The following is a 27,686-nucleotide window of genomic DNA, read 5'->3' on the forward strand; positions in this document are numbered from 1 at the left end:
AGTAATTAGAATGAGAAGGAACCTTATTAAACCTAATTCTAGCAGGAAATAAAAGGTGATCCAAAGCAGGAAAACAAGCTTTCTCAGTGTTTATTTTAAAAGTAAACAGCCTACTAGCTCCAAAATTTTGCACTACTCAGATCAGCTGCATAGAAATTGAGGACTTAAAGAGAAAGGAGAGAATGGAATAAAGACGTGGTTTTGAAGATGATGGCAATCATCAAACGGCAATTATTTCTCAACCAAAATGCACTAATGCGTTTGAATACAGGAACGGTGCACATGCTCCATTGCTGCATTGACACAATGGGCAACAGACACAAAGGAGTCATTAGTCAATACTGCTAATGACACATGAAATTGCAAGTGACACCAGTATGAGGTACACTCAGACCCAACAAGTTCTCATAGTTAAAATAACCATCTGTTGAGGGTTTATTATTCAAAACACTGCTACTAACAACACAGAATAAATAAAATCAATTATCAGTATCTTCAAATCAAGCTGTCTTAAACTATGCCACTCCCATTCCCATCAGTGGAAACCATTTAACCAAAATCTTCAGGACTGATTGAAGACATACAGCTGATAAACTTCAGATATGAAACCTAACCTCTTATTCCCTAACATTACAAAAGGACTCAGCACTGCAAATGTCAGCATATGCTGTGACATGCTGTAAAAACTATTTCGGAGATGAAGGTTCAGTGTGAAGAGTTAACTCCATCCCTTTTGCACTTGGATTAAAATCAAAGCTGTAACACTTTTGATAAGCTTCTTCAGATTTAGTACTAGCAAATGTACTGAAAAACAGCAGTGAATCATCCAAACCATCCCTTCCATCCCAGTGTCCCTAAGAAATCAATGCAATTTACATTTCTAGCAGGATTAATTTAGCTGCATGCATCTTCACCATGATAAATGCCTTTTTGCTTATTTTTCTGTATTCGATGAAAAAACTAAGGTGCTACACGAACTGAGCTAATTCTTTGCCCTAGTCAAAAATAAATAAATAAATAGGTAAAAATAAACCGAAGTTTTAAATATGAATGCATATCGAGACATAAATCCCCGTATCCGCACTGCACTCGAAAAAGCGACTTTTAAACACACCAGAGCGCCTGTCACACACTGGTGAGGTGACACGTTATTTATATCTATCGCACAAGCCGCCCACGTCCGTTCCCCCCAGACCGATCCTCTCAGGGACGCGGGGCCACCAATCTTCCCCACCTGGCCGCCAGCGCCTCGCGGGTCCGCAGTCGCCACACCCGGCGGGGCGAGCGGCCGGGCGGGTGCGGCGGCACGGCGCGGGGAGCACTGCCCTACCTTTGTATCTCTCTAGGACATCTTCGTAGGCCTGCAGGTACTCCTGCTCCTCGGCGTAGAAATACGCGCCGGGGGACAGGTAGCCAGCCATGGCCGGCAGCTAGCCCAGCCCTGCCCGCCCGTGCGGCCGGCGGCTTTGGAGATAGCACAAGAAAAGCCCCGGCAGCAGCCGGCGGGGGGCGGGCGGGGGGAGGCGCTGCCAGCCCGGCCGAGGAAACGCCCCCGCGGCCGCTCGGGTTTCGGTAGCCGCCCCTCGGAGAGCGGAGGGGCGGCACCAGCCCGCCGGCAGCCACCGCCTCCCCGTCGCAGACCCCGGCTCCAGCCCCGTGGCCAAGGCACCGCCTGCGGGGCCGGCGAGCTCTACCGCCGCCTCCCGCCCGCCTCCCCCCGCGACGAGGAGGGTGGCGGCTGCCGGGGCGGGGACGCGACGCCTGCAACACGGCCGGGGCCGGTGGGGACACTGCACTCACGGGCAGGGACCGAGCGGGGAGGGACCCCAAGCCGGCAGCCAGCGGGGCCGGGAGCTCCCGCAGTCCCGGCGGAGAGGCGGGGCGGGGCGGACGCGGCCCCGCCGCAGGTGTCACCGCCGCGCCTGCGTTCCCCCGCTGTCCCCCGGCCCTGACCCCACCGCCGGGCCCGCTCCGGTGCGGTCCCTGCTGCTCTGCCCCCGGCCCGCCGGGCCTGCCCGTCCTGCGCACCCTGCCCGCTGGGGGCGGCGGCGGCGAGATCCGCGGGCGGCCGGCCGGCTCCGCAACCCCCCCCAGTCGCGGCTGCATCCTGCGGCTGGTGGGAGCCCGGCTCCGCAGCGCTGCCTCCGCTGATAGCGCCGCTAGGATGGGTTACTCTGGGAAATGTTGTCCCAGGAGGGACCCACGGAGACGCATATATAATCGCGATGGTTGGGGAGAACAACAGCGGTGTCCTCAGGGAGCACTGAGGACCGCCGCATCTTTCCGGGATTCATTTACAGGCGTTTTCCAGCTTTGGCCAGGGTGATGCGGGCCTCCGCCCTGTTTTCGAAATAAATTGTCGTCGGGCCGCGGACCAGAGTCCGTCGGCGCCTCCGGCACACCGGGGCGGCTGCGTTCCGGTCCCCGTCCACCCCGAGCGCAGCCCCGGCCCCGAGCGGACAAAGACCGGCGCCCGGTCCCCCGCCCCTCGCGGGGCATCATCGGCCGCCGCGGCCTCTCCCCGCGCTGCGGGCGGTCCGCGCCGCTTCCACCCGGGGCTGCCGGGGGCTGCCTCGGCCTTGTGGGCCGAAAAAAGCGCCGGCCCCGCTGAACCGCCCCCCGCCGCGGCTGCAGCCCCCGGCCGCTGATGCCTTTTCGAATGAAAGTTTAATAGGCGCACCTGCGCGTGTTTCGGCTCGCCATCCACACGCATCAGTTCACCCAGCCGGAAAAGGCGGCCAAAGAGCTTAGTCACCGCCCGGCGGGGCCGCGCTCTGAAAAAGAAGGGACGGGGTCTGGTCCCTCTGGTCCCCGGCCGCCCCCGACCGCGCCTTACCGGCGATGCGCAGCACGGCCCGCTCGGCGGGGTCCAGCACCGAGCCGCCCTGGATCTTCCGCTTGGACCGCTCGTGTTTGGGCAGGTTCCAGGGCAGCGTGTCCCCCGGCGCTGGCGACACCGTCCCCGACCTCTGGCTGAAGTCCTCCTCGTCGGAGAAATCGGCGGAGGACGACATGGAGCATCGGTAGGACGCGTTGCCGGAGCTCTGCACGGGGAGACAGACAGACAGACAGGGTGCGTGGGGAGCAGCTCGGGACGAAGGGCCTCAGGTGGCGCCGGCGAATACCCGCCCCGCGTGGCGTGGAAAAGCATCTCACGGGGAAAGGAGGATAGGGGAGAGGGCCGCCGCTCACCATTGGTGTGAATTTAGAGGGGGAAGAGGGTGCGTGTGCGGCGTGCCCAGGGCGATCCTCCAAAAACTAGCTGGTCTTTAGCGGGAGTGCATTTGGAGGGATGTCGGGGTAGAGCGAGCCGTGGCCTGCGGCTGGTCAACCAGCTCGCAAATGAGCCTCCCACTTCCCCAACAATAAACCCAGCAGCAACAACAGCCGAAAAAAAAAAAAAAAAAACACCACCAACCTTCCCGGCTACAGATCGAAGGTGTTTGGCTCCCCCGCCAGGACAAGGGGAAGACTTGCCATCACCGAGCTACTGGTAAATCCGCCCTGGGACAGACCCGGGCCCGCCGGGAGCCAAGGCGGGCTGGCTAACGGGGACGGAGGGGAGGAGGGAAGGAAGGAATACGATTTCTCGGAGCAGCCCCTTCGGGCAGCAGGGCACGATGGGCAGCCTTCGGTCACGCATAGACTACATCCACTTTTAGGCTTCTCAGCTACTCAAAAAAGAGCTCTTCCAGAAACGTAAATAAACACTGATGCAGGGGGAGGACTGCTGCCATGTCTGCTTCCCTGTTTATGGTAAAGTGGGAAACGGAGATGTGTGAACAGTAACAGTTCAGCGCCATGCTGATATTTAAGGTACATCATTAAACACGTTATCAGGACACAATGGACAATAGCAAGGTGCTATTACTTTTGCTCTGTATTTTCTGATTGAAGGAATTTGTGGTTTCTTCAAGGCATGAGACAAGAAAATTATAGGTTTGATTTGTCATTTCATGTGGGAGCTACTGTTACAGCCTTTCAAAAGTGCAACCTGATGCTCATCCAATTATTTTAATTTTTAGGTGTGCGCTGTTGTCAACTTTTACAGGTGTAGTAGAATCATAGACTCACAGAATTGTTTGAGTTGGCAGGGACCTTTAAAGACCAGCTAGTTCCAACTCCCTTGCTGGGGTCAGGGACAGCTTCCACTAGACCAGGTTGCACAAAGCCCCATCCAACCTGGCCTTGAGCACTTCCACAGCTTCTCTGAGCAACCTGTTCCAGTGCCTCACTGGAACTTCATAGCGAAAGCTTACTTCCTTATATCTAATCTAAATCTACCCTCTTTCAGCTTAAAGCCAGCATATTTTGTTGCACAGCAACAGCCCCATTCAGCCATTCTGGATTCCAGATTTGATACTAAACCAGATAGTATTTTAGGCTTGTATTGTAGCCCTTTTCTCAATTTTGTTTTTTTCTATAAAGGGGCTTAAAGGGTAACTTTTCTTAAAAAAGAAATTTGTACAGTGATTGAGATCTGATAAAATATATTGTTGTTGTCTGATTGATTTTGGTTTTTTTTACTGCCAGCTCCCATGGGGGGTATTTTACCCATTTAAAACTCAGAATCTGCATAATCCAGAGAAACAACATGATGCACTCTTTGTTCTGCATAAAAGTAAAAAATAATATAAAGGTAAATAATCTGTTATAATAAGAAGAGATCACTTATTTGTGTTTTTTTTCCTTCTGACCCTCTTCATTTCTATCCCAATTCTCTTTTTTCCTTGTAAAGTACTCCATGGTGAAGTTTGAAACTTGCAAGTTGTGAGGGAGAGAATGAATACATAAAACCAATTAACTGAATTATTGTTCCCTGTATTGTGATGTAGAAAGAGCAAAAGGTAAATGCAGAAAAACAGAAACATGAGATGTCTGATACCAGCGCAGATTTCCTTCATAATTAGTTTTAGTGCAGAAACTATTTTGCTGTCAGTTTGTATAATAAGCTAAAACTGGATCTCATAAAGCAGGATGGTCACATATAGGTGTCTTCCTGATAAGAGCTGGAAGTGCTCAGCTTGCTGCAGGGCACTTTGCTGTACCAGCTGGGGCTACCAGGGCCCCTCATGCGCTTACTCAGGGATTAGGTTCCTTTGAGCCTGTCCTTCGCTCCAGATTTTGCCATAGAAGAGAAAGTATTGCCTTTAATCCCAGCTCTGGACATCCTGCTTCAGGCCTGTACCTTCCTTTGGCTGATCAGCAACCCTCAATGTCTTTGGATCACACAGACCCACAGAGAGAGATTCTGACTTCCATCTTTTTCACCTTCTGCATTTCTAGCTTATAATATGAAAGTTGGAAAGAGACCAAACACAGTGTTGTGAGGTGCTATAGCAATAGTGCGTTAGTATTTATGTAGCAGCCTGAAATATGCAAGAACAAAGTACAAGAGAAATTGCTATTGAAGTTTTGGGGAAGGTCTCTCAACTCTCAGATTTATATTTGAAAGTAAGCTATAAATTTTATCCAGTAGGGTTTCCTTTTTCAAAAGAGGCCTTCATAGCCCATTTTTATATTTCATAGCATCTCCTCCTACCTGTAGAAGCCAAAAGCACTGTTGAGTGGTTGTTCATTTTGCACCATTTGCAAATTGTCTACTGAGATGTCAGTTTTAGGGAAAAGGCGTCTGCCTTTTAGTCAGCTTTGCTACAGTACTGGAAGATAAGCTGTGTGAGAAGATTCCACTCATATTTTATGAGAATCAAACTGAACAGACAATGGTAGAACAGTCTTTGGCATCTATCAACTAGCTATCTACTTTTAGGTTATCCTACCTTAAATGATACATGCAGTAACCAAATGAATAATCAAAACCCACTTCAGCTTTTTAACTCTTCAAGAACCATGTTGTTTCATTTTCAGTGCAATGTAGGAAGTTCAGAAAGGAATTTTTCAAACAACAGAATCTGGAAAACTTTAAGAAATGTCAACTTCTAACTTAATTACATTCTACTTTCTTATTCAGAATGGAGATACTTCTGAGTAATATGTACACAGAAATATTGAGCACATAGGTATTTTTACTTTGCTATTCCAAAGGTGTTTATAATGAACTGAACAACTTTACTTGAGTAAATTAACAGCTTTGATACAAATTCTGTAAATGATCTCTTTTGCACACTCATCCCACTGAACTCTATGTTTCTAGCATACACATTTTCCATTACAGAGTTGTAAATCCCAAATAAGCATTCCATTATCAGAGCAACATATTAAGCAGTTTAAAAAATAGGAAATAATGCAGAACATCTGTGCTATTCTGAAAAAAGTTCCTGGCCCATTAGGACAACACGTGGGGGAAAAAAAAAAAAAAGTTCTGTTAAAAAGATTCTGTTAAAATATGTGAGGCACTTCTGTTATTTCTGTATAAATGACATAGCTGTGTGCAAGTGAAAAACACCAGTTAATAATACACAATTCTTTTTGGGGGGGCTACGTGAGTGAAGTGTCTTTTATATCCCCTAAAATATTAATCATCCTTACTTAGCCTACTCTTAGGGACTTAGCAAGTGGCAGGGCTTGACTGCTCTTAGCCTGAAGGCCTGTAAGGTCACAGCGCAGTTGCTACGGCTGCTTGTTCTCTGCCTCCGCTTGCGCATTGCTGCTGCTCAGCAGGCTGGAGGCCTCTCCGCAGCCCCCGCCGCTGCTCCGCAGGAGCGGCTGCGGCTGCAGCGCCGTTTGCGCGGGGCACTCAGGGCGCCGAAGCCCCTGCATCTCACGGGAGCTCAGCCAAGCGGAGCTGGCAGCGTCCAAAGCCGGGATTGCCGTGGCACGGTTCGCTGCCGGTGCCGCACGGGGGTGCGCAGCGCACACGGGTCCCGGGAGCGGAGAGCCCAGCTCCCTTTGCCGCTGCCGGCGGGCTTCCACCAAATCGGGATTTGCAGGAGCCGCCTGAGAGTCCGGCTGGCAGCCGTGCTGTAAAAGCGAGCTGGTTTCCAGTAACGGCGATGATTTCAAAGAAGCATTTAGTACACTTCTTGTTAGAGGGCCAAGTTCCAAGGCATGATTTCCCCTGAGGAGGGAAAGAATTGCTGTTTGTCATAGGTGAGGCACTGCAGAAGATCAAGTAGAAACTGAGTGGAAGATGGTGTAGCTGGCAAATGGTGCAGAGTATTGCACGCCACCAGAGATCAGGTAAGCCACCTGGAAATAGGAGCTGAAAGGGTCAAGAACAGCGGGGACTGTACACTGCCATTCCTGGGGGAAGAAGCATTAGCCGAGGTCAGGTTTTAAATTCGGTCAGGCAAACCAGCTGGGAAAATCTGCTGCAAGGCTGATACCAAATTATCTTCATATTACAAAAATTCCCCAACCCTATGACACATCAGAGATTGTGCCAGCCAGCTGAATTCTAATCAAACAGTTTATACTTTCACATTTTATCTTTAAGAAGAGTGTCCACTGCAGTGAGTCCTTTCATGCTGGTTTTTGGAAGCTGTGGGAAGTACAGGTCAACACTGACTGACATTTAATTTTCAGTTTAGTTATGAGTTATTTATATTTCACTTATACTAAACTATCTCAGAATTCCTGGAATATACATTTTTTCTTTTATTATACTCATTGCAGGAAATGGATAAATATCAACAGAAACGAAGCACTAGAATAATGATTTTACTCAGCATGTTTCAGCAAATTTCCTTCTAATTTAAAATAATTTAAAATATCAATTGAAAGCAAATGGCTATTTTTGTCCTTTAACATCCCAGACTGAATGATATTAAAGTGGATCAACTTTTAAAGTAAAATAACTTAACAAACTAAAGGCAAAATCTAGGGCAATTCAATGTTCCCATTAGTAAATCTTTACCACTTTAACCTGAGTAGATGATAATGCAATGCAGAATACAAAACATCCAATGTATGTAATCAGGCTCATGTTAGTCCCTTGGGACTGCATGTTGTCAGAAATGACCGAAATTCAAAACACACAAATGAAAGTACAAACAAGCACAGTGTAAAGCCAGTGATGATGAACTTAAAGAAAAAATCACCAATGGAGATGCAGACATAGGAAATTAATATTTTTCTTTGGTTCTGTGCCACTCATTTAAGAGGACATCCATACTTCCAAGTACCTATGTTATCAGGAAATAGGAAAATTACTACAGAGTTTCTGGGTTTGTCTTTAATGTCATAAAAAATAAGCAGAAAGCTGGATGGCAAATACACTAAATCTGAAACTCCTGATCATCCAGGGTCTGGCTCTATGTTAAATTGTCTTTGTAAACAGGTAGGCTTTTCAAACATCAAGGCAATATCTACTTGCTCTGTAGAGAGAACTTACATTCTTTCTTTCTTAAGGTAGAAGATGGAAATAAGCATTCAGTGTTTATTCTATCATTCGTGTTTTAGAACTAAATTTGAAGACTCGATCCAGCAATCAATCAACATTAAACTATTTGAAAATACATATTCTTACAATTACACACACCAGTTTTAATAATTAAATTTTGATATTTTCTCTTATAAAATCCATTTTTAGTTTCTTAATGTTAAGTTTTCTTGAAAATATTTCCTTCCCAAGGTTTAATTTTCTTGAAAATTTTTAGTCAAAGCTGGATGAGAAGCCTGAGAGCAAGATTATGAAAACATCCAGTAGATATTTGTAAACACTAAAAGAAATCCCAGTGATCTTTTTTGAGAAGACTATAAACTTTAGGATGGATGCTTCAAATATGAATATGCTTTAAGCTAGACATAAGTCTTTTGCCATCTTTGTTAAAAATCTGTCTACATTTGTCAGAGTGATAAGTCTTTGAGGTATAAATATCATCTGCTACCCCTGGCATCAGGGAGTATAAAGTAAAGCTTTTAAAGTTTGTGTTTGATCTCACTACTCTGACAGGAAAACTGCTGCAGAACTTCCTGCTGTCTTGATTACAAGGGATCTTCTAGTTGCCACCTCAACCTTATTCCTGGTCTTTTGGGGTTTTTTTGCAACAACAAGGTTCATTTCCTTAAATAACCTTTTCTGCTTCCCCAGTGTATCCATAGCTTGCATTCTATCTCCTCTCACCTTCTTTTGGTTTTGCTGAGGAATTGAACTTCTTTTAATCTCTCCTCACCTACTATTAGTTGTTCCTTGCAAAGGTAAATAGTTTGATTTAACTATTCCTAGGTAACTACCAATGTTATTTTGCCAGACTTTTTAAATCAAGGTTCAAATTTCTCAACTAAAATGTCTTCAATGTATCATCTCTGAAAAATCCCTTCAGACTGGCATCCCCTAAAAAGTCTCTCAGGGGTTTCAGATCTGCCAGACCAATACCCCACCATCACAGAATGACCAAGCAAATTTCGCCCTCACAGCTCTTACCTCCACACTTAGGGACACCTACCATCCCCACCAAGGAGCTGACCAGGATCCTTCCAGCTTGGAGATCCAGAAGAAAAACTAATCTTTGCATTTAATCATTGCTTGCCATGATTTCAGGTTGATGGCAATGTGGACAAGAGGCATGGAGAGCAGGGCAAGGCAGGCACCAGACCTGAGAGGCAGGAGACTTTTCGTTTATGCTTTCCGTGACTCGCTCAGCCATGCGCAGCCAGCGAGAGGAAGAAGCCGTGTGATGTGAATGTGGAGAGGACAAACACCGGAACCGGCATGCTGCAGGAAAGGGCTGGAGAAATACACTGGCACTGAGAGCCTGAGGGACAAACACAGACTGACAGAGTCTGGGAGCTGCAGCTGGAAAGCATTCAAGGGAGCAGCAGACTCTCTGGATAAGGACTACAGGAGAAATGGACCTGCAGGGTAACTGTTGGGATTAGTAACCATCAATGCTGGAGGAAGCAGACTGGGGGAGAGCTAAGGATCTAACATGCTGGCATGAAACTGGAGCTGCCTCTGCAAGAGGCTTTGAACAAGGCAGTTTAATGAACAAGGAGGGTATGAACTGTGTGTGAGAAGGTTTCAGAGAAGACGGACAAGAGCCAAGGAATGGAGTAGGCAACCAGGGACCGCAGGGGGGTACAGAAATCAAGGAGACAACTTGAACAAATGCCTTGGAGCAATGAGAGGACTGACCAGGAGAACCTGGGAAGGGCTGTGACATGAAGGAGTGAAACAAGAACTGGCAGAGCAAGACCAGAAGGGCCAAGGTCAGCAGAGGAGTGAGGACTGGACAGTGAGGAAGGAGTTGGCAGAGGCAGGTCAGGAGCAGGCTGGAGGAGACATGGCAGAAACAGCCACACTTGGGAAGAATGAGCACAGGAAAGCTCATTGCCCTGAGAAGCCTGGAAGGAAAGGGAAATTTCACCCCAACTCCAGCCATTAGCAAATATCTGAGAGTTCCTCTAGAAAAATAATACCTCCTCCCCTGTGTTACTGATTCATATGAGGAATACAAATGCCATCAGTCTCTCCCTGAAATCCAACAGAATTTTCCATATTGTAGGCAAAGTGTCAAAACCTGCCAATGAGCTACACAGCTGAGTTTTTCCACTTTGTTTTTAATAGCAATAGGAAATTAAAGTTCCTGTTAAAATACTTTTGTTAAGGCTGTAAAGTTAAGTACTAAAATGTTACCAAATCCCAGAATTAAAGTTCACCATGCAGCCTTGGTTTAGCCTGTTTATTTGTATGTTACAATGCAGTCATAATGACGTGATCATATACTATTATGTCCTCAGTAATTTTCTTAATAAAAGTTTTGCTCTTATTTAGTGCAAATGGTGGGTGATATTTACTCCACAAACAGTTATTCAGTATTTTGTTTGTTATCCTCAGTTCAATGGGCAGCCCTAGAACTTCACTTTCTTCATGCTAGTCAAATACTAGTGTGAAGAAGGAACTATTATTTATTAGACTGGTTTTTGGTGCTCATCACTATAGTAGTATCTGACTGCTTCACTCCCATTACACAGGATGCAAACTAAACCAGGAGGTCAATTTTTTTTACCTAGGTCAAATTGAGATACCAGGGATCTGACTTTTAAAAGCTATTAATATTACATGTCAATAATACTCAGACTACGGTACACAAAGAATTCAGTGGTGAATGGCAGCTTAAGAACTTCTATAAACCCAGCTACATGCTTTGATTCAGGTACTTAGAACTTGGAAGATAAAAAAATGTTTTAAACCTGTTGCTCAGCTTATTTAGTGACCCTGTGCCCACCCTTCAATCTCCAAAGCAGCACTCACTCTTTTTAAAGAAATAAGAGATCCTCTGTCTTCCTGCAATCTCCTGTTTTATTCATTTATACACTTTACAACTTCTGCAGAACTCCTACACATAAGAGTCATCCTAAGAGCAATTCCACCCCATGATGAATACAGAGTACATCCTGTGAAAAATCAGTACACCATCATACAATTAAAGCCTGTATGACAACATACAGGCTTTATGCATAATCCACTGAATTAAAGCTGCACGTGGAACCTTAATTCCAGTGCTTGATAAGATCAGAACACTTGCCTCTGCCAAACTATTCTTTCAACATCATACCCATGTGTACTGTTATATATAAATACAAATGGATAAGGGAGTCCCTTGCTATATAAAGATGTACTTTTATGTTCCAAAGTAGGATGTTACACAATACAACTCTGAAGAGTGACTCTTGTGGCAGTAAAGGAAAAGGAAACATCTGCATTTAGACTATAATTACTATGCATCTGTGAGACAATTACTGGTCATTTTAAGTTGTGCAAACAACACTATCAATAACAACACTATCAATAAGATCAGAGCTGATTAATTTTTTTAACCTGCTTTCAGCTACTGTACAGAATTTACCATTTATAATCACATACATAAAACATTTTTTTTCTTACAGTTAAGACTGCTAGCACATTTTATCAGCTTAGGTTTCTATTACTAGCTCTCCCAGAAGGACACTGGGCTTTAAAAAAAGAAGAATTATGAACTGCCAAAAATTTAATTTTCCAGTGAGGCTATGCTGCATGCATGTAGTAAAAATTTATCAATGAACACAAAATCCCAGTTAATAGAAATCATGGCAAAATTATGATGGCAAAAAAAAAAAAATCAAGCCAGTTTCACAACTCTATGTCTTAGGTACAACATTTGAAGAATATTTTCTCTCATTCACTTCTAATTTAGTAGCAGGTTAGCTTCAGCTCCAAGGGTGAAGGGTGCACTTTGACCCTCTTTGAACACTTTAGATGGAAGAGAGACTGGTTTAAGCTCTCATCCCATTTTCACTAAATAAGCATTTGCCCTGGGAGTGAAAGTTGGCTCAGACAAAATAAAAATGGTATTTAATCAACCCACTATCAAGAAAAATCCTGATATATTAGAGAGCTTTGCCCACAGGTACAGGATAATCTGCAATGGCGTACGGAAAATAACAGATTTCATGCAATTTTCAACCACGTAACTTTAAATCTAAGTAAATATATTCAAAACAAGCATGATCTGTCAGCATAGGGGACAATCAATTCAACTGATCTTAGCCCTCCAAGTAAGAGCTAGCAGTGAAGTCAGTTAAGGTGCTCTAAATACAGATTTTTACTGTTACTGCTATGCTTATTTCTTGTGTCTTTTTCCATTCATGTGCTACCAATTATTAGCCCTATTGCAATTAACTTGTTTCTTTTGTACTATGCTTAATAGTTGTAGTAACTCATGTATAGGGAAAAAAACACTAGAAAGACAATTATGATTTTAAATCCCAGATCTAATTCTAAACATATCACTATTGTGTTTTAGAAAAAAGTAGTTTTAAAATAGTAGTGCAATCACCTCCAGGGCCTAGTGAAAGTCATGGCAATACACCTTTAAGGAATCCCTTCAAAACCTAAACTGCCTAGGAGCTGGGCAAAAGGAGTGGAAGAAACGGGCAATTGCTGTAACGAAATGGATGAGCTGCAGGGTGGAGAGGGAAAAGCAGCCAAGAGGAAATAGGGAGCAGGCAGCAAGGGAGGAGGTCAGAGAAGCTGCAAGAACAGCGGGAAAATGAACTCTCTGGGCAAAACTGTTTATGAAGAATTTATCAGTGAGGAGTTACTTGCTATAAGAAAAGCCATAAAAGCAGTCCAAAAAAGAGATGTAAACAGTCTCTTGGAAAAAGAACTCATTTCAAAGTCAACCTAATGGCCACTGAAAGCTTTCTCTTCATTTCAAACATGACTGGATTTAGCATTAATTTGCAAGATCTTGTGCACCTAAAATAGGTTCCTTGAGATATTTTTTTTAATGTTTAAGATGGCCAGATGCTTAAATCTTGTTAAAAACTTTATGAAACCATCACCTAATAAACTGTCAGGACCTTCTCAAAATCCCCATCAATACTGTTTAAGTCTTTGTCCTGGTTTCAGCTGTGGTAGAGTTATTTTGATTCCTAGTAGCGGGTACAGTGTCGTGTTCTGGATTTAAGATAAGAATAATGTTGATAACATGCTGATGATTGAGTCACTGCTGAGCATGGCTGACACTACATCAGTGACTCTTCACCTTGTCATGCTGCCCTGCCAGCAGAAGCAGCTGGGAGGTGACACAGCTAGGACAGCTGACCCCAACTGACCAAGGAGATGTTCCACACCATATGGCATCATGCTGAGCAACAAACCTGGGGGCAGCTGACTGAGGGTGGCAGCCTCCTGTTCAGGGACTGCCTGGGCGTCGGTGAGCGGGTGCTGTGCAACTGCATTGGGCATCACTTGTTTTGTACATTGTTTCGTAATTCTTATTATTTTCCCTTCCTTTTCGGTCTGATTAAATCTTCTCTGTAGCCACAAGTTTTACCTTTTTCTTATTCTCTTCCCCATCTTACTGGGGGGAGTGAGCAAGCAGTTCTATGGTGCTGTTCATGTTTAGCTGCATGCCAGGCTAAACTATACCTGTCTTAGAAATGAAAAAAATGCAGTTCTTATTTCCCTTTTTATATGGATTCACATGTTCCCTGTGTTTGTTCATTAAGGCTTTGCTCAGTTTGTCCTGAGAGAGGACCCATGCATGTGTGTGTGCACACGTGTGTGCAGAATCTGACAGCTCACAGCTTGGCCATACGTTTGAGAACGTTAATATAATGTTAATAAAAATGCTGAAAGTGAAAGATGGCATGAAAATGTTTTGCCAAGTTTGCTTCTAAATGCAATTCACAAGAGACACAATCCACCATGAGCAGATGTCTCCAAAAGAAAGAAGATACAAATGCAATCTACAGATTAAATAGCTAATAGTTGGAAATAACCACATCTTGTGCAGAGTGAGGGGCAATATTTGTATCTCATATGTTTTAGGCCATTCAAATAGCAGGTAAAAGACATAGTGGTACTGGAAAATTAGTACATAACATCAGAGTAAGAATAAATGGAAATTAATGAAATTAATACTATTTAATGAGACATATTAAAAACTCCTAAAGGGCCCTGTAGAACAACTTTATCCATATAAAAAAATTATTCTCAAGTAAGGTGTCAGAAATAAGAGACTTCTGGAACTTCTATAAATTATTTGGTATCAGATATTTAAAAAAAACCCTAAGTGTTTTTCAGACAGAATTCTAATACTGATCTTCCCATAAGTTCTAAGGCTTAAACACAGCATATAAGTAAACCAGGATAGCTGAAAAGACCATGAATGGGACAGCTTATGGTTTTACATGCATTAAAAATTGATCAAACTTTGCTTTCATTGTTTCTTTATCAGGGTATTCATAGTGCAAGTTTCACTTTGGCCATGGGATTAGTTTTAGTGGAGCCAAAATAAGCTGCCCACATTGTTTTTTTTTTCACGTGTGACCTCTCAGACATCTGACCTTTCTCTGTTTTCCTTGTAATGACTTGTAGTGATGCTGCACCCACTCCTGAGGACCTAAATTGCTTCAGCAAAGGCCAGTCCTTAAATAATTAGAAACAGGTAAATTAGGAGACCCTGAGGAATACGTACAATCAGCAGTGCTTCTGAGATCATTATTTGTCATCATTTTATTCTGTGTAGGTTATTTCAGAGATACTTTTCTTTGTAACAATATTCACTAGCTACTCACTTCAATACATGCTGTTGCTACAGTTCTGGGGCAAAATAGATCATCTTTGGATGTGTAAAGTACAAGGCTTTTGAGTAGAAAAGGGCTTTCATATCTGAAAGTGAAGAAAACAGGTTTATTTATCACCCTGTTTCTGCAGTCTCATCTACCATGTCTCAGAGTGATCATGACAAACAAAAGTGCAAATTTTGGTACTCCATGTCATGATTGTAAATAATCCTGGTGGCTGCATGAGTCATTTAGGAGCTCTTCAAATTGTTTAACAATGGAGATGTCAAAAGATGCTTCTTTGACAGCATCTCTTTTCAATTATGTTCATAGTCATACAAATATTGTTTGGCAGAACTATACACCTAATTGACCCCACAGCTCAGGAGCCACATATGTTTACACAAGCTCATGGCCACCTATTAATAACTTGCTGCATTTTATACTTTGCTTCAGAGCAGAAGCACTATTTAAAATATAGATAATGTTTTCAAAATGCTTGTAATAGAACCCTCAGTTTAAAATCTGCCCTGGAGAAATATTGCTAGGCAGCAGCACGCTCACAAGAGATTTTTGCACATCCTTCCATACCTTCAGAAAATATAACAGAATCAGGTACCTAGTTTGTGAAATGAGCAATATGAAACACTCCCTTGACTTGCATGCAGTGACACCAACCTAAAAAACACAATTCTGTTTGTTCTCAAGAGTTCTCCGTTGTGTTCACAAATTCAAAGTACATGTCAGCAGTATGTATCTGGACTCTCCTCCACATGAAGCTGATGTAAAACTGTCACCTATAGAGAATGTCAGCACAAATAATACAGCCACTAATGAGAGGGTGACCTAGAGGGCATGAGATATAACAATGTGCCCTGCGAGGGGGAGCCTTAGCACTATGTTCATGTTGCACTAGATTAAGATAAATAAAAATGAAAATGGCTTATAAACTTTGTTTGGCAAGGATCAGTATCAGCACAAAATATATTTAATATCACCATTAATAACCTGGAAGGTGTAAAAAACAATTAAATTTTCAGAGAAAACTAATGTTCTATTTCTGCAAACATCTCCTCATGCAGATATTCAAGTGGAGTAATTACTGTCTTCAGCGGGATTACTCCCATCCAAACAATTACAACTAATCTAGTTCTGACAAGATAAGGAACAATACTGGAAAGATCTCAGATTGGTATGCAGGAAGTAAAAAATAATACAAGCAAATTCAGATAATTATAGCAGAGGCTAGGAAACTGCAAAACAAGATTTAGACACAACAAAACCAACCAAATACAAAATAGTCTAACATAGGAAGAATAGGAAAGCCTAGCGTCTAAATATCCACCAAAGCCTTAAATGAAATATCTGAAAAGTGTTTATGCATATATCTTAATATGACAACAAAACAGGCTAACATATTTCAGGAATTTTAATTTTGCTGGAGCAAAGAAAAAGCATTCCCTAAGGTTCTTTTATAGTTATTTTGGAGATACCATTCTTTTCAGAAAAAAGGGGACAAAAAGTCATGAGGAGGGAAAAAAAAAACAAAAAGGAGAACAGGTTTATAAGGAGAAATTATATCTTCTGGTTAGCAGATATCATACAGAACTTTATTAAAGTGATGACTCAGCAGAATATGGCCATAATGTAAACATCAAGACAACAGATTATTTATTTAGAGTGGTTCAAGTGGGCAGAGCTAGGAATATCAGGGGGGGAAAGGGGAAAGAAATTATGCAGATTAACAAGAGCATTTCTGGCACTGAATAATGTAAAACTGTACAAAGAGGAAGGTCAAAAGTCTCTCAGCTTCAAGACATTGAGACTAAGTGGGAAGAAAATGCAATAAACTGCAGGATGGACATCCTGGTGACTGCCTGGAACTTCACAACACTGCAGTGATTTGTCATGGCAATGGCTTAAACCTTACTCACCCTGTCACCATGGCATTAATAATACACTCAAAATAACTTACAATGTCCATGAGAAATTAAATTGGTGACTTGTGTTTTCTGGATTGTAGTATAATAAAGATAATTTATTCTTTTTTGGTAGAAATGTGCATTCATCAAAGCTGTAGAAGGAAAAGCTATCAAAAGTACTATATAACTGTATAAAAGATACACTGCAAAAGCAATTTCAGGGAAGTGACATAATGGTGACAGCATTTATGAGAGAAGTTTTCTCTAAATCTGGGATTTATTATTGTTCATTGAAACCTAGGACACCCTAGGACACAGTGGTAGATCTTAGCAGACATGGCAGACACATTAAATGATACAAAAGTGAAGTTATATAGTAACACTGCGCATTTTCTATTCTTATATTTTTTATTTTGCTGGTCCTTAAATCCCTGACATGTTACTGACTTTTGGAAAAACTAGGGCTTTCTTAGCATAACTAATCCATTCTTCCAAGCTTGTTTTGCTGCTTACACCATCTCTACAGTTTTAGCTCTTTAATTCAGTGGCACTGATGCTCTTTTTCCAATGCTGGTAACCAGTGGCAATTGATTACAGATTCAGCAGTGACAGGCAGGTTTACCCTTGGCATAGGCCTACCGTGGGAAAAAATATGAACAATCAAACAAAAAAGGGAATGAAAAAAAAAAAACCAAGAGGAGTGATATGGAAAATAAGGGTTGATGATGGAAGAGATGAAGGAAGGACAACAAAGCAGGGAAAGGACCAGAAGTGAATAATGAACAGAGGGAGCCTGGTGGGAGGCTAGAGGCCTAGTAAGAGTAACAGAGCTAGACAAAGTAGTCTAGAAAGTAAGATAGGATGGGAGTGAAAGGGAGATGGTTGAGAAGAAAGTGAGAGCAGATCCTTTAAGGAGAGTAGAAGACAAACCCATCAGATCAAATTAAACACAAAAACATAAGCAGTGTAAAATAAACTATAAATAGAAGCATGAGAGAACAGAGGAAAATGGGGACTAGTGAAGTGAAAGAAGAGAAACAAATTCAGATACTAGGTAAAAATTCTGGCAGTTGTTGGCAGCTATGGATTTCTTTGCAGAAGTTGCTTGTTCTCTCAGGCAATGTAATTCCACTAAGGAATGCTTCCTCAAACCATTTTCAGAGCTCACTGCTAATTCTTGGTGCTTAGTTAGCACCAATCTAGGAAGGCTCAGTCAGGTTCCAGCAACTTCAAGATAATCTGGCTAAGGTACGCTCAATAATTACCTCTTTAGTAATACTGACTTTATTATAAGAGTTGTTCAAGCCCCATAACACTGGCACAGCAAAGTTCTTCAGGAAATGTGTCAAAGCAATGAGCTCTCATTAAAGAGAGAAATGCATTATGCCTGCAGGACAGAATAGGGCTTCATGCAAATTTATATTAGGAACTGTATGTCTCAACAAACTGTCATATTTCCATACTAGAAGTAGGTTATCAGTATTAAAAGAACAGTGTGTAACTCTAGCTGAGGAGCAAAGAATTATGAGATTGATCTAAGTTTTGTTGAGCAGAAAGATTATAAACACTGTATAAAGTAGAAGAGATCTCAAAATTGAATCTAGTAATGATATTTAATATAAATTTAGTTCAGTACATAGCATCTCTGTTAAATCTAAGTAAGAAATTTAAATAAAATGCACAATTGCTATAAAAACACGTTAAGTAATATCACTATAAAAATATAAAATTTAACATCTAATTTGATTATAGTCTATAGTCTAAATAAGAAATTTTAAAAATCAAAATTCAAAAAGCCCTCTTCAGAACAGAATTATTTTTTAGAGTTATGCATCAACATTAGATACAGTCTTACCAACTTTTATTTGGATTTGCTGCTGAATATGAGAACTGAAAAGGTTTTTAAATTGAGGAAGAGAATATGAATAGCCCAAAAATTAGAATTATATTACATGCCTCTAAGTGCTTTTATAATGGTAAGTGCTATTTATCCCTAAAGGTAGAACACTTACAGGTTTTCGAGTTGGGGTGACTTGAACAGAATGGTAAAATTCTGGTTGGACTCGGCTGCTTTTCTTGATTTTTCTTTTCCTTACAGAGGTTTCCTGCTCACTGAGGTGGTGAGCTTCCACTATGGGTTGTGTTTCCTCCAGGCGAGGTGTCACTCGTCTTCTGGCATGGCGAGGGCTTGATCTAAAGCCCTGTAAGAGAAAAAGGAATCATCGTGTTTGGCATCTCAAAATGGAGCTGTGTAACAACCACAAAATCACACTGGATCTTAACAACTCAAGGTACAGGCATGCTCACCTTGAATTAATATCATGTCCATATAAACTGCATGTAACAATAAAGAGATGTTGCCAAATGCTGTTAATATCATATCTGATTTAAGTTGCTCAATTATATGTATTATAGACACAGCCAGCAGCAGTAAGTCCTGTTGCTTTTCTTTATAAGCTCACATTTTTAATTATTTATAACTAAAAAGTTCTAATTTAAAATTTATAATTAAGATTTTCCAGGTTAATTCTTGGCCTCATGAGAAATTGTTTTAGGGAGTATGGGCTGAAAACGTGGACTTTTTCCTGAGAATGAAAGTGAAGAAAAATTGATAGGTGGCAACAATTATATAATCTCAGAAATACAGGTATATTTGGCCAAATTAATAAACTCAGGAAAAGCTGCCCTTCAGAAATGCTTTTTAGAGGCTTTCTGGGAAAACCTCAGAGCATCATCCAGAATGGCTCATGGCCTTACAGAATTTAATTCCTTTAATGGCAACATGTATAATGCTATCCTTTTATTGCTACCTGCAGAGCATTTACAATGAGCATTCTCTCATTTCACCGAGTCCCCTCATGAGCATGCACAAGGCTGACAAGGGCCATTTGTACTGAATACAATGTTGGTTGATATTAAACTTGGCCAGGTGGTACATATTCATTCACTTAGTCATATCAGTTTTCAGAATAGGTGAGCCAAATCTGTCCTTAATGACAGTCTGGAGTTTAAGGACTATATTTGTTTTCAGAACCAAGAATAGATGCAACAATTTCTAATTTTCTTTCTTTTTTCTTCTAGTAGAATACCTGCTGAAGTCCTTATGCAACAAAGCCAGATTTTAGAATCCAACTTCTGCAAGGTTAGATTTCACATAAAACTGCAGAAATCTATGCTGTGAATCTAAATATCCTGAATTCCTGCCAGCAGAAAACTAGTGGGAGCAGTACATTTCCATATAAATCTGCTATTCTTTTGCTACCCCCTTCCATTAGCTTTTGGGTTTTGTGATTTGTTTTGCCTTTTTTGTTGTTGTTTTAATTAGGAAATCAGCACAGAAGAGTTGTGCTAAAATGCTGTTATGTTGGTAAATTGAAACAATTAAAAGTATGGCTCTGTGAAAACTGGATTTCCTTCACTAATGTTCATAAGACTGTAAGGGAAAACAGTGTCTGTCCTGGACACTCAGATGGACAGACAAACAGCTATCTTCATTATTTAAATGCATTCCACATTAAGTAAATATACACTTCAATAGCCAAAAGATACAAACACACATTTACATACACATGCTAGTAAGTGCTATAGATACACATTGCATGCAACAGATGATGTAAAAAGGTTGAAGTGGAAAGGTGAAGTAACTTCCAGGGAACAACCTTCCTCACATGAACACTGGAGAGAAGGGATAGAAATAGAAATAGAGCCCAAATCTACTCAGTCTGGGAGGTTCATGTATGCAGTACATCAGGGCTGTGCAATACATACGATGCAAAGGTACGGCCAATATTTCCTGAGTCCCTTTTATGATCCCTCCTACTCTACTGAAGCAATGGAATCATTCAGAGTTTAGGTAAGGCAGACCCTGACAGCCCGTGTCTGAATGGAAGCAGGACCCTGCCCATATCAACCAAAGCAAGCAGTACAGTGGAAGCCACTGCAGCCAGCAGATCTGTGCAGATCTAGGAGGATCTCCAAACATTCAAAGATGTAAATCTGAGACCCTGCCACACTATTGCAGCGGGAAAGCTTATTGCCCCATTTTCTTTCTGCGCTGTGAAATAGCTAACATATACTTACAATGTATCATTCAACGTGGTACTAGGGACTAGTCGGGATAAGAGGGAAAAATAGAACTCAGGGAGCCTGCTACAGCGCGGCTTACTGCTCTTGGAAATTTTCTTTTAGAAAAAAATGCCAGTGTGCATCGCGGATTATTCCACAGCAAGTGGAAAATATTCTTTAAGAGATCAAAACACCCAGCAAATCTATTCCCAGTCCTGAAATCAGAATAGATTTTCTAAATGTTAAATGCATTATGGTTTATTTATGTGAGGGCCACTGGCCAAAGCCTTGTGATATACCCTGCACTGCTCCCTCACCACACTCCCATCCCATTAGCTAGATAAAACTCTTTGGGAAAGTATGTTTATGTAACAGAAGAATTTGATAGAAGCTAAGCAGCTCTAAAAGTGCTTAGAAACACATGCCAAATAGGGATTTAAATATGTGGGTCTGTCTCACCAAGTGGCTTCACCTCAAAATATTTCTAGGTTTATTGATTATTATGTTTCAATATGGAAAAAGTCACCTGTGATTTCCAGAAAAATCAGTTTATAGACAACATTTTGCCTTGATATTTTCTATATTTTTTCACTTTTGCTGTTTATTACTAGCAAGAAAAAGCGAGATTTATCTCTTTAAGAGCTCATCTGCTTCTGTTTGCTGAGGCTCATTCTTCTCTTGAAGTCATAATCTGCCTGCGGTATCACAAATAGTTGCTGTGAGGAGGATTATAATGTGATAAAGGCAGAGGATCATGATTTCAGGTGGAAAATAAATTCTGTATCTACAAAGATAATGTTACAAGGGCAGAGTCCTCAGACCAAATCCCAAAATGCTTACTCATTCCTGCAATGAGACTTTGCCAGAGCAAAGATGCAAATCCAGAAAATTTCAAAATTTGGTAAACAAAAATGAAGACAAGAGTTAAAAGTGATGTAACATATGGAAGCTGCTACTCCTATGCTGAGTGCAAAATTAGAGTGCCTGGTGATTCCTTCTAAACAGTAAAATGAACAGAAGCTTTTTGTGTCATCTGTGTTATCCCTCAGTTTAGTCTAGAATTAAAAACATCATATTAATGCAGCAATCAAAATAAAAACCATGGAAATCACACAGATATTTGTTTGGTAAAGACAGCATTATTTTAGATGCCAAGTCAGTTGACTTGAGCAGAAAAGTGTTACAAATTGCTGAGGGAAGCACAGTACCCCACCTGAGACCAAATCACAGAGGAAAAGCTGGAGATTTTAAAATCACAGGGATATGACAACGAGGTTGCTCTAACACCATTAAACAATTTGTAGTTTCCAGTATCATGTGAATGCTGTGTCACTGGGCAATGAAAACCTTGTCTTGTTCTTTGCACTGGGAGGGAGTTGCTCATTCCCAGAACCTGCTGCCTGACTCATTTTTGTGCCTGTAAAATTCTGAAACGAGGCAAACCAAACAAAACTTCAAACATGTATTTTTAGAAAACCTGTCTTCCAAATACCAAAATAGCTGCACAAAGATTTACACTAAAGTAATCTTCCTTAAAGAAACAACTCATATGACCACCAGAACCAGTTTTAGACATATCAGAGGAAGACACGAGGCCAATTGAACCTGAAATTTTCTTCTCTGCAAAAGCATTCATGTGCATCCTTCCAGTTAGAGTCTGTTGGAATCCAGGAAGAATGATCTTCCTAATCAAAGTCTACAGCAAGCAGGAATGGAGAGGTGTCACTGGAGGCTGTTGCAGAGCCAAAGGCTAGTTCACCTGGTCTCAAGTGAGCTTTTCTGTATGAGGAAGCAGGCTGGGAGATCAGTCTTTTTAGCAGAAATTAATCCTTTTAAATCTTCTGAGTGTTGGGGGTTTTTGGTTTGTGATTTTTTTTTTTGGTTGGTTGGTTTTTTTTGGTTGTTTGTCATTGTTGTTGGTTGGTTGTTTTTTTCTCTGGAATGGGGTGTGATAATATTGAAATAAGTTATTCTGTCTATACACAAATTAATGATGAATGTTGCCAGCCTGGCCATGGCATGCCAGAGCACACTGTGTAAAATTACTTTCACAATAAGGTGTTCTGTAAAAAATATCTTATCCAGCCAAGTTATAACTTCACACCTCCGATTCAGTGATTAAATTCTTGTCTATAGAAACATGTGTGCGTTTTCTCTGGCCAAAGTTCAGCAGACATCCCCTCCCCAGGTTACCCTTTGAGCCACCAAAGCCAGCAGGTGAGATGAACCACTCCCTCACTTCTCTCCATTGGCCATACGCAGAGCCCAGACTGACCACTTCACTCACAGACATCCATACTGTGAGTATCCAAAATAAACAGTCACATGGATCAGACCCATGGTGACTAGGTTTTGGTCTGCCTCCAATGTGGTATTCATCATTCCATATTTTATCACCAGACTGCCTTTTATTTTTATCCTTCTACATGAAATTATTCTGTTTTTTTTTTTTTTTCTGCGAGAGTTTCACATTTCCTCATTCATGGATATCACTCTTGATGGATCCCCATAATTCAGTACAGTACTCTTATAAATTTATATTACTGATATATATAACAGTAGCACATGTTTTTCTGTTCTGTTTAAACATTTCCCTTACCATCTCCTTTCCAACGAGTCTACACATCTGAAAATAGTCCTCACTGAACTGTTAAAAGTCATTCAAAAGACCTTTTCTGAAGATCATAAACCTAAAAATTAAGAATGTGGCTAAAGACTTTTCTCTGTAATATACTCAACCTTGCATTGGCTAACAGCATAATTTGCCCCATTTCTTCAATATGGTCTGGTATTTGATTACCAAATATGTTATACTCTGCTATCCTTGTTGTGGTTTTGCTTATTCTCATTCCTAATCCATTCCTCATAAAAACTGGAATTTGAAATTTCCTTAAAAACTTGTCTAGCTTTTGCTTTTATTTAAATTTACAGATAAGAACATATTGAATGATGTATTGAACTTTTTTCTTTCGCTTAGTTTTTCTGTATTTATTTTAAATTCTTTGTCTGATACTTTATTAGCACCAGATGAATACATCAGTGCTACCCCATGTGTGCATTATTGCTTTAGTGATATAAATCTCTGACTCCTCCATTCTTTCAATGTGCAATTGTATTAATTCACCACATCCTTCTCCTCTCCATTCTAGTTTCTACTAGCCCTACTGCCTTCATCATACGTTAACTCTATTTTTGTGCTTGATAAGAAGCCATATTCAGTTTTCATTTTTTCCAGTGTATAAGTATTTTACGTGGAATATATTGGTTGTCGGAATTCTGATCTTGGAACCCAACCTTTCCAGCCTGTGTGGGTTTTTGGAGTCAGTAAGAATTAACATCAATGGAGGTAAAAGTGCATTATCTGATGTCCAGCTGAAGTCAACAAAAATCTTTGCATTAACTTCAGTGGGCACTGGACTGCAGCCCAGCTTACATTCTGGCAGAACTTCAGTAAAACACAGAGAAAGTGCTAGCTAGCATTAGGCCACAATTCAGTGACAGCAGAACTCAAGTGTGTTTTCAAAGGCCTTTACTCAAAGATATTTGAGTAATTCCTGTAGATGAAGGTGCTTTAATAAATATCAAAGCCAAAAGAAGCTTAGATAGGATATCCAGATTTGTGTTCTTGCTTTTAAGGTTTCTGACAGTGGTTGCATGTGCGTGAAAATTGTTATCTGTTGCCATTGTCAACTAATGGCCTCAAGAAATAGCCTTCAAATTGCCAGTCACCACCTGTTTAAATCTTGGAAACTTTCATGTCTACACAACCCACAGCATCTTGGGGCCTGCAGACATTACTATGTGTAGCATCAAACCCTTCTCAAGATGCTGGCATTCTCAGCTGTTCTACAGAGAGCTGAAATATAATTAAACCCTATAGCTGGAGAACCTACTTCAACTAAAATGGCAGGTTTAAATTAAATAACTTTATTGTATGAAATTCTCCTGCACACTGGAAGAGAAAAATTTGAGATTCTTTCTGCTACATAGAAAAACATTTATCTATCTATCTATATATATATATATATATTTGCACATATCTATGCATCTGAATTGTTAAAACAATTGTTGTAAATTAAATTGTGGCCAAGATTGCATTATTTCCCTCCTTCCTTTTCCATAGAGATTTCCATCCCAAATATCATCAGTTTACAAAGAACCAAAGAAAACCCCACATTAATTTAACTGCCAGTTCTGTAAGTTCCACCCAAAATCCAAGATTTAAGCTAAGTTCTCCAAGATATTTATAGTAAAGATTGCTGAGTAATGTAACGTGTAAATTTTCTATCACAGGATGATTACCTGCACTCACTGAGTGTATTACTTCACTAACACCCAAGGGGGATGCAACTGTATTTGCTCTATTTCGATTCTATCAGAACTAAAGCAATAGACTGCAACCTTTTTTTTGTGTAGTTTTCTTGATCATTTTTTTTAATCTTACAAAGGGCTACTCCTATAAAGATCTGAATCAGGATTTAAAACATAAAATATAAGATTTTACATTAAATTTCTCACTCCACTCCCTCATTAGCAAGCTTTCACTGATGCTGCTTTGCATGCCTTATGTTTATTTTAGGAGATATTATTCTTATCTTATAAAATCTAAACTCTAAGCAGTGCTGGAACCATTTCTCAGATATTGAAGACTGTGATTTGGCACATGCAATATTCCAAGATAAATCCACACGTTCAAAGGCATTTAAAGCAATTGCTTTTTACATAACCTGAACAAGGTTACTTTCCCAACTGATTTCATTAAATAGAACACCAATAATCTGCTTTCCAGTTCCTAATCAGGTGCCCCCATGTAAATACATAGGAGCCCTTGTATTTAGGTATTTAGGAGCCCCTAGGTTTAGGTGTGAATTTAGAATACAATGTCTAATAACCCATGCCAAATTACACTGCTGTTTAACACGACACGTTTGGTTTTTCCTGTCATAAGGTCAAGATTCCTGTCAAAGCACAAGTAAGTTGTAACATTAGGAAAATCTGATGATCTGCAAGCAAACAGCCAAATGGAGACCCAGTCATGTCTCCAGATACCCTTTAACTACTCTTTCCTGTCTAAAGCTATAAGCCACAGAGCCTGTTCTCCGAGCAGCCCTATCATTCTCTGACAAGAAGGCTTACAGCTCTCCACTGCATCTTTGAGATGGCTTGTCCCAGTTCCTTCCCTGTTACCTCAGGGCACTGCAAGCCTCCCTAGGAAGGGAACAATTATTTAAGAACAAAAAAATCAGTGTACTTCTTTATCAGTGGGATCTGCAAGGGAAGGTTTAATTTAAAATATACTAGCACATTCCCCTAGCATGTCCCCTTTCCAGTCCTGCTTCCTCTGTTTTCCATCCTTTCATGTCTCCTCATCTTGGGCAGTGTCCAGTATATACCGAGGACCTGCTAGAAGAAATTAGCTTTAAATATTAAAAATATGGTAAGAAGCTGAATAAGAAATAACAGAGATTGCTAAACCATAGCAGTGCTGCCAAACATCTAATACAAAGAGATTATTCTCTTTTGTCCAGTGTGTTGTTTGAAACACAAACTGGTAAGAGAATATATCCCACCACAGCATGTAAAGATGTGTCTGTACTTTTAAAATTATAAAATAGATGCATAACTGATGAGAGACTTAGCAGGAATATATTATAAAAAGATAACTAGGCTAGAATTCAGGTATCTATTAAGATAACTAGATTCAGATGCCAACAACATACCTGAACAACTCTTTGCTCCCTGTTATCACCAATAAAAAATTTAGTCGACACATTCAGTGAAGCTTGAAGAACCATTCAGCACATCCTGAAGCAGACATCAACACTAGGTCAGTGAGCAGTTCTATAGACTATAATCTGTAAATGCCTACAGTGAGCTTGTTGGGCTGCATAAGGGGATGCTGCTTTTACAAACTCACTTTTCAACTCCTACATTCACATGAAGGAAGGTAGTGGAGGCAGATCAGAAGATAACTTGGTTGTATCATTTTGTTCTTTTTAGAACAAGGAAGAAGGATAAATACAATACCTCAGCCTGACATGATTATGTATTTCAGTATAATTTGTGCTATCAATGTATATAATCATCAATTAAGCCTGTAGGATCTGTGTTTCACTTCCAGTCTGCTCTACTCTCTCCCCACCATCCTGAAGCAAAGTGCCATATTTAAACAGCTGAGTGGACAGGGGAGATAAGGACATTAGCACTACTTGCAAGAAAAGTGTCTTTGCCCAAACATCAAGTGCAGTTAGTTTCTGTAGCTGATACGGTGTTTTCACACTTCAGCCACAGCTCATGTTTCATTCCCACTGATGAGTCAGGAACAGCAAAGCTCTGACTCTCCTTGATGCAAGGCAGTAGGGCACAAGGGAGCCCAGCAGGGGCTCAGACACTTTGGGTACAAGTATCCAGATAACAAGTACCCAGGCTCGCTGCTGAACCAGAAGCACAAGGAACAAGGTCAAAACCAAGGCAGCTTTGCTAACACTAAGCCAAGATCAGCTGTCTGCACTGTGAGCCTGACATGCTAAAGCATCTCTGCCACACAGTGCTGAGTCCTTGCCCCAGGAGGCTGGAGGAGCCCGTGCCCACTCTCCAGAGCCTGAGACCCCTCCAGGCTGCAGAGCATGTGGAGCAGGGTGAGCGGCTGCAGCTCTGGCTGGTGTCCTCTCATGTCTGTCATGGCCAGGCCCCAAAAAGCAAGCTCAGCTGAATCAGATCCTACATGAAAACATCAAGGTCACT

The 27,686-nt window shown here is 41.2% G+C and overlaps 1 protein-coding gene and 1 long non-coding RNA gene across 22 annotated transcripts in view; one reads left to right on the plus strand and one right to left on the minus strand.

Moving 5' to 3' along the window:
* Window positions 1-27,686, minus strand: part of DST (dystonin) — a 291,178-nt gene that overhangs the window by 255,884 nt on the left and 7,608 nt on the right. For 14 of the 21 annotated variants that reach the window (XM_068183693.1, XM_068183704.1, XM_068183692.1 and 11 more), the window contains exons 3-4: window positions 18,890-19,078; window positions 2,837-3,044 (exon numbers count right to left, since the gene is read on the minus strand). In XM_068183693.1, coding sequence (XP_068039794.1) covers window positions 2,837-3,044; window positions 18,890-19,078 — 397 coding nt within the window. Of the gene's footprint in view, window positions 1-1,330; window positions 1,456-2,836; window positions 3,045-18,889; window positions 19,079-27,686 lie in introns of those variants that run through there. The other 7 variants (XM_068183706.1, XM_068183705.1, XM_068183695.1 and 4 more) reach the window with 1 other exon arrangement.
* Window positions 2,942-11,600, plus strand: LOC137470417 (uncharacterized). Its single transcript, XR_010997042.1, has 2 exons — window positions 2,942-3,073; window positions 9,168-11,600. It is a non-coding gene; the product is annotated as an uncharacterized lncRNA (long non-coding RNA).

This window comes from Anomalospiza imberbis, chromosome 3 (genome assembly GCF_031753505.1).
Source record: "Anomalospiza imberbis isolate Cuckoo-Finch-1a 21T00152 chromosome 3, ASM3175350v1, whole genome shotgun sequence".
NCBI classification, from domain to species: Eukaryota; Metazoa; Chordata; class Aves; order Passeriformes; family Viduidae; genus Anomalospiza; species Anomalospiza imberbis.